Raw genomic sequence first — 10,589 nt, forward strand, 5'->3', positions numbered from 1 at the left:
AACTCCCAAAATTCTAAAATACACCCCAGAGGGTCTAAAAACTGCAAATCAGCCCCAATTGAATGTAAAAATAGATTTAAGGTCCTAGAAAATTTTGGGACAGCGTGCGCTATGTTTGACGGATCTGGGAAAATCAATAGGTGGATTTTTTATTGCGGGGCTACGGACACGATGACTTATGATGAGTCGGATATTACTGAAATTCATAAACCTCATTTATCTCATATTCAGACTGCTAGTGGGGAATTTACAGTTGTAAAAGGGGCAGGGACTGTGAAGATTTCTCCAACCTTAGAATTATCTAATTGTCTGCATGTTCCTTCACTGTCTCATAAATTATTGTCGATCAGTCATGTGACCCGGGAATTAAATTGTACATTACCCATGCAGCCGAATTTCTGTCTTCTGCAGGATATCAGGACCAGAGAGATTATTGGGCGTGGCACTGAAAGTAACGGGCTGTACTACGTGGATGAGATAGCCCAAAAAGGAGCTGCCATGCTAACTCACGGGTCTGCTGATAGGGAAGCTTGGCTTTGGCACCGACGCTTAGGACATCCTTCTCCGGGTTATTTAAAATTGTTGTTTCCTAATATTACTCCAAAATCGAACATGTATTGTGAAACTTGTGTTTTGGATAAAATCCATAGAAACTCCTATCCTTTGAGTAATTCTCGTACTAAAACCATATTTGATTTGATACATTCCGATGTTTGGGGGCCCGCGCCAGTAGTTGGGGGACAAGGATTTAAATACTTTCTTATCTTTGTTGATGATTGTACCCGTATGACTTGGATATACTTTATGAAGCATAAATCTGTAGTTTTCGAACACTTTGTCCACTTCTATCACCTTGTCCAAACCCAATATAAAAAACCCATCAAAATCCTTCGATCTGATAATGGAGGGGAGTTTGTCAATTCCAAAATGAAACAGTTCATCCTAGAAAAAGGAATGATACACCAAACCACCTGTGCCCACACCCCAGAACAAAACGGGGTAGCCGAGAGAAAAAACAGAATTCTACTTGAAATGACCCGGGCTATGCTCATCGAATCACATGTTCCAAAGACCTTCTGGCCTGAAGCCCTTGCCACTTCCGGCTATCTTCTCAATCGGCTACCCACCCAAATCCTAAAATTCCAAACTCCAACCGATACCCTAGCCCTACACACGTCTATACCTCCACATCTCTCCCTAAAACCTCGAGTCTTTGGCTGCTCAGTCTTTGTCCATATACCAAAACATGAACGAACAAAGTTATCCCCTTGTGCCATTAAATGTGTGTTTGTGGGGTACGGAGTGAACCAAAAGGGTTATAGATGTTTTGATCCTAAATCAAATCGTATGTACACGACCATGAATTGTGATTTTCTTGAATCCGAGTACTTCTATACCTATCTTAGCGGTCAGGGGGAGAGTGATACTAGGAACAATGTTAGTGACCCACTAAGCTGGGTGTCAATGCCAAGTGCACCAGAAGCAGACCTACCAGAGGAAGCAGTACGCAACTCCGCTGGGCATGTCTCTGATGTGGTACAGACTGAAGCGGCAGGTGACACAAGTCCTAATATTGACTCTCCGCTTCTGATATCGGATGTAAGTACTCTTGCTCTTGTCAATGAGATTAGTGGATCTGATATTGTGTACGAGTCTCAGGGGGAGAATGGTGATCAACCTGAAGCGGTTGAAACGGACGATATTGAAGGGATCAACCCCGATACTGGGAGATATATTCTACCTCCACGTGTGAACAGAGGAGTACCTCCGAAGAGATACTCTCCAGAGAGAATCAACAGAAAGACGAGATACTCTATTGCGAACTTGGCCAAAGGTCATCTAACTGAGATGGCTCAAGCCTTTGAGGGAACACTATACGATGAGGAAGAGATCCCACAGTCAGCAGATGAGGCAATGAAGAACAAACATTGGAGAGAGGCCATGAAAAAGGAGATAGATGCCTTGATACAGAATTACACTTGGGACATGTGTGTACTACCCGAAGGGAAGAAGCCAGTTGGGTGCAGATGGGTGTTCACCATTAAAAGGAGACCGGATGGGAGTATTGAGCGGTACAAAGCTCGGCTGGTGGCCAAAGGGTACACTCAGACTTATGGAATAGACTACTCAGAGACTTTTTCTCCAGTAGCCAAGATGGACACGGTCCGGGTGCTAATTGAGATTGGCCACTATACCAGTTCGATGTCACAAATGCATTTCTTCATGGCGAGTTAAAGAAAGAAATATACATGGAAGCACCACCAGGCTTCTCAGATGAGTTCAAGGCAGGTGAAGGATGCAGACTGAGGAAGACTCTGTATGGGCTGAAGCAATCACCAAGGGTTTGGTTTGGTAGGTTTGCAGACGCAATGAAAAGCTATGGATACAGACAAAGCAACTCAGATCACACACTTTTTCTGAAAAGGCAAGATGGAAAGACTACTTGTTTAATTATGACATGATTATTACAGGTGATGATGCAGAGGAAATTAAGAGTTTGAAGGAAAAGCTTTTTCAAAGAATTCGAAATGAAGGATTTAGGTGACCTTAAGTACTTCTTGGGAATTGAAGTTCTTCGCTCACCACGAGGGATATTCTTGAGGCAGAAGAAATACATCTTGGACATTCTAGCAGAGACTGGCCTTCTAGAGTGTAAACCAGCCGATACCCCCATTGTTCAAAACCATGGCTTGAAGATACAAGATGGAGTTGAGGCAGCAGATCGAGGGCGGCATCAGAGATTAGTTGGGAGACTCATCTATTTATCCCATACTAGACCTGATATTGCTTATGCCGTAGGGGTGGTAAGTCAATTTATGCATCAACCCCTGGCCGAACATATAGAAGCTGCACTAAGGATAGTTCGATATTTGAAGGGAACCGTTGGACATGGAATAATATTCAAGAAAAATGGAGTCTTAGAAATCCATGGGTATACTGATGCAGATTGGGCAGGTAATCCAGTGGATAGAAGATCGACCTCGGGCTACTTCGCATTCGTTGGGGGAAACTTGGTAACATGGAAAAGTAAGAAGCAAAGGGTGGTAGCTCTATCTAGCGCAGAGGCAGAATTCAGACGAATCAAGAGTGGTTTGACTGAGATCATGTGGCTAAGAAAGTTGATGACAGAGATTGACTCTATTCCAAGCAAGAGTCAGCTATACTACGATAACAAAACTGCCATAAGCATTTCAGAGAATCCAGTACAGCATGACCGGACGAAGCACGTCGAAGTGGATAGACATTTCATCAAGGAAAAGATTGAAGAAGGAGTGGTCGAATTTCCATTTGTGTGTTCAGAAGATCAATTGGCAGATATACTAACTAAGACAGTTAGCTCAAGGAGTTTTGAAGAGGTTCTTGACAAATTGAGTATCGGGGATCCCACTATTCAATTTGAGGGGAGTGTTAGAATAAGGAAAGATTTAGGAGAATAAATTAAGGATCAATCCCACACATTAAATCAAATCATGCATAGACTAAGGGTGATTTAGTTACCATAACTGGATGATTGTACTCCTATTTAACAAGAACGATTGGAATGAGAATATCATCAAGCCTTACACCATATTTCTTCTTCTTCTTAACCGTTTAACAATGCTGAGTGGGACGAGGAACTACTCAAAAAAGGAATACGACTCAAGTAACTTGGGGCAGAGGGAGTAATATCTTTAAAATTAATGGATAAAATATTAAAGCCTTGTAAATTGGGGGCCAATCCAAAACCAAGTTGTTGACATGAAAGGGAGGATAAGATTTGTGGGATCATACGCGATGGCACACCCAACGAAAAGATGAAACCATTTTCAGTATCATTTAAGTTGTGGTTTCAGAATTAGTTTGGGAAGGCTTCATCGGTGGATGCTGTTCATCTCATTTCTTCTTCACAGGTGAAACTTCAATTCGACTTTAGTTTTGTCGGGTTAGTTACAACAAGTTTTGTCGTAATTGAGCTCGAATTTGACGTCAGGATTTTACATATTCTAGTGTTAATTTGGCTGTGCTGTGGCTTTTAATCGCGTAGTAATTTATATTGATTTAAAGGTAAGAGGTGTGCGGCGAGAAATTAACCATTCTTGTAACTACTATAGGACTAGTTGATTGCTCGGTTTCCAATTAAGATTTAATTAGCTACTTTTACAAGTGACGAGATTGATCAAAAGCAAGGGCGTAACTAGAATTTATAGAAAAATTTTATGTATTTGAAGACATCTTGCCCAATTTTTTATATCTAAATTCGTGACCTCCAGAGTTGAAGACAACCGATGTGTTCTCAAGCTCTTCCTCCCTCTCGATTTGACATCGTATCGTCGTTCTAATCGCGTGAATTCTTATAAATTAAGTAATTTATAGCTTCAATAATTTATATGTAATATCTGAAAATTTGGTCCTCTTGGGGTTGGAATGATAGAATTTTTTAAATTTTGATACATTAGCATTTAGAACTGAACTATGGAGTTTAACATTCTTGTTTAAAACTTGGTTGCAATGGTTTTGACTAGTTTGAGGAGAGGAAGGAAAAATGGGTTCTTTAGCAACTGCGGAGGTTTGTGACACGAATGCATCAGTGGTGGCAGTTGGTGACATTCGAGTCCTTCCACCTATTTTTAAGATGTATGGGCAGTGTCGTGCATTCTCTGGGCCAATTGTGACTCTCAAAGTGTTCGAAGACAATGTAATTGGTGAGGGAGCTTCTTGAGACAAAGGGGGAAGGCAGAATTCTGGTGATAGACGGGGGAGGAAGCATGAGGTGTGCGTTGGTTGGAGGAAATCTTGGGCTGCTGGCTCAGAATATGGGTTGGAATGGGATTGTTGTAAATGGGTGCATACGCGACGTGGATGAGATCAATGGGTGTGATGTCGGGGTCAGGGCATTGGCATCCCATCCCCTGAAGTCCTACAAAAGGGGCATCGGCCAGAAGCATGTATCCATTAATATTGCAGGGACACTCATTCACGACGGCGAGTGGCTCTATGCTGATTCTGATGGAGTCCTCATTTCCAAAGTAGAACTCTCTCTCTAGTTATTTTCTGCACTAATAATAATCACAAAAGCACACAGTTACTATCATTATGCATTGTTTTTGCCTGTTGGTGTTGTATGTTCTTGAAAGATTTTTATTCAGAGTTGTCATAGTTATTTATTAAGACTCTGTTCCATTGCAAATTTACCACTCTATATCTCTCATTACACGAGTATTGCATATAATAGCAAGTATCCCAGCTCACAAACGGCACGCGGTATGCAGCAAAACAAAATAACACATACAGCAAGAGTTACAGCCATCGAAGAGTGCAGTAAAAAGCAGAAAATAACTGCAGTTCAAGTTCTTGGGGCAAGCTGCTCTGTGAGTTCTTAGTCAGAGTCTGAATCTGTATGTACTGATGTTCTCACTGACGTACGTTTTCCTTCAAGATAATCATCATCCTCTTCATCTCGTTTATTCTCCTCGATAATTCCTGAAATCATAGGTTTAGAATCTGCAACAAAGTAAATAAATGCAGCTATAACGCAGGATTCTGGAGAACAGTGTTACCTTTCTTCAAGAAGAAAAGTTCAAGCTTCCTTGTAGGGAAATCATCTTTGCCCCCCAAGTCTTGAAACCCCACCAGCCTATCGGATGCTACTCCTTGCCTGTGTGAATGTTTGTATGTAAAGATATGATGCTAAGCAATGCTATTTTCCCCTTGAATCAGACTTTCTTAGGTGATGTTATTATACAAAGTGAAATGAATCAGTGGCAAAACAGAGAAATTTTCAAGTGAGCTAGGATGAACAAATTAAGGTTTTTATGCCATAGCCTGATTTTACTTTGATAATATACCACCTAAAGATAGCTTCTTCGTCACCATCACTTATTCTCAACCCATCTGCAGAATATTTTGCACAGCAAGTCATAGCAAGGATATAAGAAGTATGAAATCTTACTCGACAACAGCAGTGGCAGAGTGAAAACTAGGATGCCACAGAAGTAACTTGTAAATGAATATGATAAGATTCAAACAAATATCTGAGTAACAAAATAACAATAGTTCTTTCCAACTTCATTGATATCTAATTCATAGCCATTCATGTCAATTATAAATCAATGGAACAATCCCACATTCCCACTTGCTAATGGAAAAATTAATAATTTGGAAGTTTAGGAATAGTATGGTAAATAAGGATTACCTGAATAGTATGACACATGGCAATGTCTTGATTCCAAGCTTGGTAACAAAGAAAGGAGCATTCTACCAAAAAAATAGCACACGTGAATTTCATCTTCTTTTGGTTGAGTCTGAATGCTGTACAATACACACATGCAGCACGATCTTCTATACTAACCTCGGCATCCAATTTGAGGAATTTAGTAGTAAAATGTCTAGGAGCAAGGGACTTCAAATGCTTATCCATAATCCTAGAGAATGCAACAATAAAAGATATTATAACAAATGCATGTTTTTTAAGGATCTTCAGAATAAAATTTCAAATAATTGCAAAATATACTAGGGTGACAGAGTCACCATAAATTCTTCTTTTATCTGTTCAATACTTAACTACTTAACAAATTAATATGATAACATCACATGCATAACAGAAAATATCAACTCAATATATCCGGTTTTTTTATAAATACTGCAAATAAGAGACATTATGCATCATTACTTGCAACGATAGAACTCTCTGTGGTAGAAATGACAAATCACTTTATCGGTGCCAGTAACTTCACCCAAAAAATCTCCTTCTGTTATCTCCCTGTACTCCCCATGTCCTTGCATTGTCAATTTTTGCCGTTTCTCTGCTTCTTTCTGTAAGAGGCAAGCTCTGCCTCATAAGAAAATCTAGACAGATGATCTCAAAGGCAAGAAGAAAAATAAACCAGAATAGATACCTTAAGAGTTGCTATCCTGTCAGCGTGCAATTTCTCCAGCTCAGGGTCCTACGAGTAGCATAAACATAGCAAAAAGATGAGATATGCAGAGAAAAATAAAGCAACATAATGTAAATGCAAAACTTACTTACATCCATAAGCTCATCCAAATCCACTTCGTCATGAACAGAGCTTGATGCATTAGCTTTCCCTTGAGCCAGCAAATCCTGTGGAAGTTACAGCAATTGAGATCCACAATCTTTACTTCCTTTAAGAAATGTTATTCGCATACATAACTTAAACCAATCTCCTTCCAGCTCACAGTTAAATCTTATACCATTTCAGAAACATTGAAATGAACACAACCCTCAATTGCCACATAAACATGGACAAAATCCCTGCACATGGTATTTAGCAAAATGCATTCTTTTGCTTAATCAAAATCACACAAATCAACATTCAACTGTACTATCTACCAAACTGCAGCATCTAATTTGAAATTCGGCATTCGAACTTTATTTCAATTCTGCCTCTTTTCCATATAACAAATAAAACTTCCCCTTTACTACATCAATCGAATCATCAATATATACTCTTGTTAATATAAACACCGTATGCTCTAGTAGGGAGATATTAATCTAGTAGAATAATGTCCAAAAATCTTCTTCATTCATTCTTCATACATCAAAAACTAAACCTAAACATTACCAGAAAAAAAGGTAGAATTATGTAAAATATACCCCAATTACATCAGTTCACATAAGCTATTCCTGCAATTCATCAATTCTACTAAATCTTCTGCACATAAAATTCCCGAAGCAGAAATATAGAGCGTGAAATTCATCAAAGTAAATTAACCCAAGAAAAAAACTAAAAAGGCTTTGGAACCTTTTGGTAATCGCGAGCTGCAGCAGCCATGACATTGCCGAAAGCCAAATTAGAAAGAGTCGATTTCACTGAATCCGGATCCATTTCCTTCTCTCTCTGATTGCAGAGCTGAAATCGAAATATATTACCACTGTTACACCATAATCAACCAAAAAAACTAACAAATTTGTGTACGGAAGGGAATAAACTTACCAATAAGATCTGGATTCACAAATCTACAAGCTCAAAGACAAAGATTAACTCGATAATCTACAACAAAATTTATAGCCAAATTCAATTTCACTAGGTCTTTAGCCCATCCACAATAGGAATAGCCCAGCAATAGCCCAGCCACTGCCACATCATCAGCACTAAAAATCCTCCTGTCACATCATCAAAACAAGCAAATAGCCCTGCAATAGCCCAGCCATAGCCCAGCCACGTACTATCCACATCATTATAACAAATATATACAAAATGAAATAATTAAAAATCACACAATATATAGAATTAAATTTACGACACAAAAACGAGAAAATTCACTAATATTAATAAAATATAAAAAGTACATTAATTAAAAAAAATTACATAATTAAAAAAAATTAATGGCGGTCAATCCTCTGTGCCCATAACTCTTCAATTAAATCCTTTTGGAGTCGAATATGAGCCGTCGTTTGGCGCATGTCGGCGTGTGCTTGTAAGAGGCCGGCTTCATCGTGAGGTACCCCACTCCGTACGTTGGGGGCGGCCACGCCGTGGCTTGGACCGGCTTCATTATCGTCGTTGACCCAATTGGTCAGTTCGCCACCTTCATCTTCGACAATCATGTTGTGCATGATAATACATGCGTACATAATATCAGCAATGCATTGGACATCCCACAAACGCGTTGGACCCTTAATTGCCGCCCATCGAGACTGGAGCACACCAAATGCGCGCTCCACGTCCTTGCGCGCCGACTCCTGCCGTGCCGCAAAGTAGGCCTTCTTCGCATCTCCTGGGCATCGGATCGTCTTCACAAAGACGGGCCACCTAGGGTATATCCCATCCGCCAAGTAGTAGCCCATATCATGTTGGTTGTCGTTGGTACGGCCTCCAGGATCATCGTGGGATTCTTTCCCTTGTAGCCGGACGTGTAGAACCCCTTCCAGGCTGCGGGACAGTTCTTCCAGTCCCAATGCATACAATCTATGCTGCCTAACATACCCGGGAACCCATGCTGACTCCCGTGCATCCGCAACAGATCTTGGCAGTCTTCGGGGGTAGGCTTTCGCAGATACTGATCACCGAATACTTCTATCACTCCCAGACAGAAATTCTTCAGACATTGCAAGGCAGTCGTCTCACCGATGTGGAGATACTCGTCCCACATGTCTGCCGAGCCTCCGTAGGCCAACTGCCGGATTGCCGCAGTGCACTTTTGAATAGGTGTGTGGCCGGGTCTGCCAGACGCATCGTGTCTGAAGCGGAAATACAGATATCGAGACTCCAAAGCGTTGACAATACGCATAAACAGGTTCCTGGTCATCCTAAAACGACGCCTGAAAAGGTTGGCGTTGAACCGAGGCTCCTGTGCGAAGTAGTCTTCGTATAGGCGCTGATGTGCAGCTACGTGATCCCGATCAATCACACTGCGGCGGTGGACCACTGGGGGAGGTCGAGGTATCGCCGGCTGCAAGGCCCTTTCCATCCATTGGTTTATCGCGTTGGTCGTATAGGCGTCCAACGCCTCGGCCATTCGACGTTCGTACTCCTCAGCATCCCCTCCGCTACCACCACTACTACCACCAGCATTACTCATTTTGCGTTGTTGATCTTGAACAGAAATTAAGATAGAGAGAGTACTCGTTAAAACAAGTCGTGCGAATGAAAATGACGAACAAAGCGCGTATATATAGTGTTTCGAAAAAAAAAATATATTTTTTCGCGCTAGGCGGTGCGCTGGGCGATCCGGGCGCTGCAATAGCGCCGAACGGACCGCCCAGCCGACCGCCCAGCGCCACATAACCGCCCAGCGCTGCGCGGTTTCTCTCTCCACTCAGCCGCTGGGCGGCTGCAATAGACCGCCCAGCGCCGGCGCTCTGCTGGGCGGTCGCTGGGCGCCTATTGTGGATGGTCTTAGTGATTGATATTTTTAATTTGATAAAAAAAAAACTATTTTCTATTTAAAAAAACATGGGCTTTGGACTTGTTGAAATTTCTGGACCTTTTGCTTTTCATCATAATGGGCTAAAAATTAATACATTGCAGTAGTTTTAATTTGATATTCCATTAGATGTTTAGAATCTCTATATTTTTCGGATATCTAATTTTTAAATAGGGTTTCGTATTTTTATTTGTTATGGTCTTTTATTTATGCAGAATCATGTATTTTATACTGAGATTTACATTAAACGTATCTCATAATTTTGTGAGATTGTGTTTATTTCTCTTTGTGCCTATGAAACTTATAAATTCTTCTTTTTTTCATATACTTATAGATTTATTTTGGGGAGCCTAAGAAGTGATAAGTAAATTACTAGTAATTTTTATTTACGTGACGACACATGTTATATGCACACTATTAGACGCTATCCATATGGCGATGCGATACCATTAAGGAGAAATATTAGGAGAAAATATTTCATGGTCTTGACATACCAAGTTAGCAATATGATTTGGTGTGGTCAACTACTAATTTTTTGACCATGTGTATTATGGAAACTAAATACACCTAATATATGGAATTTCATCAATTTATTGGCCTTTATTTCTTTTATTTGAAATTTTTTATGCATATAAATTTTATTTCTTATTTTAATTTTTTTTATATTATACTATTAAAAATTGAAATTAATTAATTTGAACTTTATTAGCATATTAATTAAT

At 40.2% G+C, this 10,589-nt stretch overlaps 1 protein-coding gene and 1 pseudogene across 1 annotated transcript; one reads left to right on the plus strand and one right to left on the minus strand.

Annotated features, from left to right (window-relative positions):
* Positions 1-3,728: 3,728 nt before the first annotated feature.
* LOC121767265 lies at positions 3,729-5,148 on the plus strand (annotated as a pseudogene).
* Positions 5,138-8,090, minus strand: LOC121767264 (thioredoxin domain-containing protein PLP3A-like). Its single transcript, XM_042163502.1, has 9 exons — positions 7,935-8,090; positions 7,743-7,850; positions 7,007-7,081; positions 6,876-6,923; positions 6,650-6,792; positions 6,329-6,401; positions 6,173-6,234; positions 5,538-5,635; positions 5,138-5,460 (listed from the first exon to the last, which is right to left on the minus strand). Exons 2-9 carry the CDS (start codon positions 7,824-7,826, stop codon positions 5,357-5,359), a joined length of 687 nt encoding a protein of 228 aa, XP_042019436.1. The 5' UTR covers positions 7,827-7,850; positions 7,935-8,090; the 3' UTR covers positions 5,138-5,356.
* Positions 8,091-10,589: the final 2,499 nt, after the last annotated feature.

The sequence above is a fragment of the Salvia splendens genome, chromosome 15 (assembly GCF_004379255.2).
Source record: "Salvia splendens isolate huo1 chromosome 15, SspV2, whole genome shotgun sequence".
Classification (NCBI taxonomy): domain Eukaryota; kingdom Viridiplantae; phylum Streptophyta; class Magnoliopsida; order Lamiales; family Lamiaceae; genus Salvia; species Salvia splendens.

What these genes read in the sequence shown, in the direction of transcription:
- LOC121767264 (XM_042163502.1), bottom strand. Translation starts at nt 7,826, where the DNA reads ATGGATCCGGATTCAGTGAAATCGACTCTTTCTAATTTGGCTTTCGGC. An exon ending in CAGCTCGCGATTACCAAAAG is followed by an intron (nt 7,082 to 7,742) that starts GTTCCAAAGCCT and finishes TAACTTCCACAG; the next exon opens with GATTTGCTGGCTCAAGGGAA. An exon ending in ATTTGGATGAGCTTATGGAT is followed by an intron (nt 6,924 to 7,006) that starts GTAAGTAAGTTT and finishes TGCTACTCGTAG; the next exon opens with GACCCTGAGCTGGAGAAATT.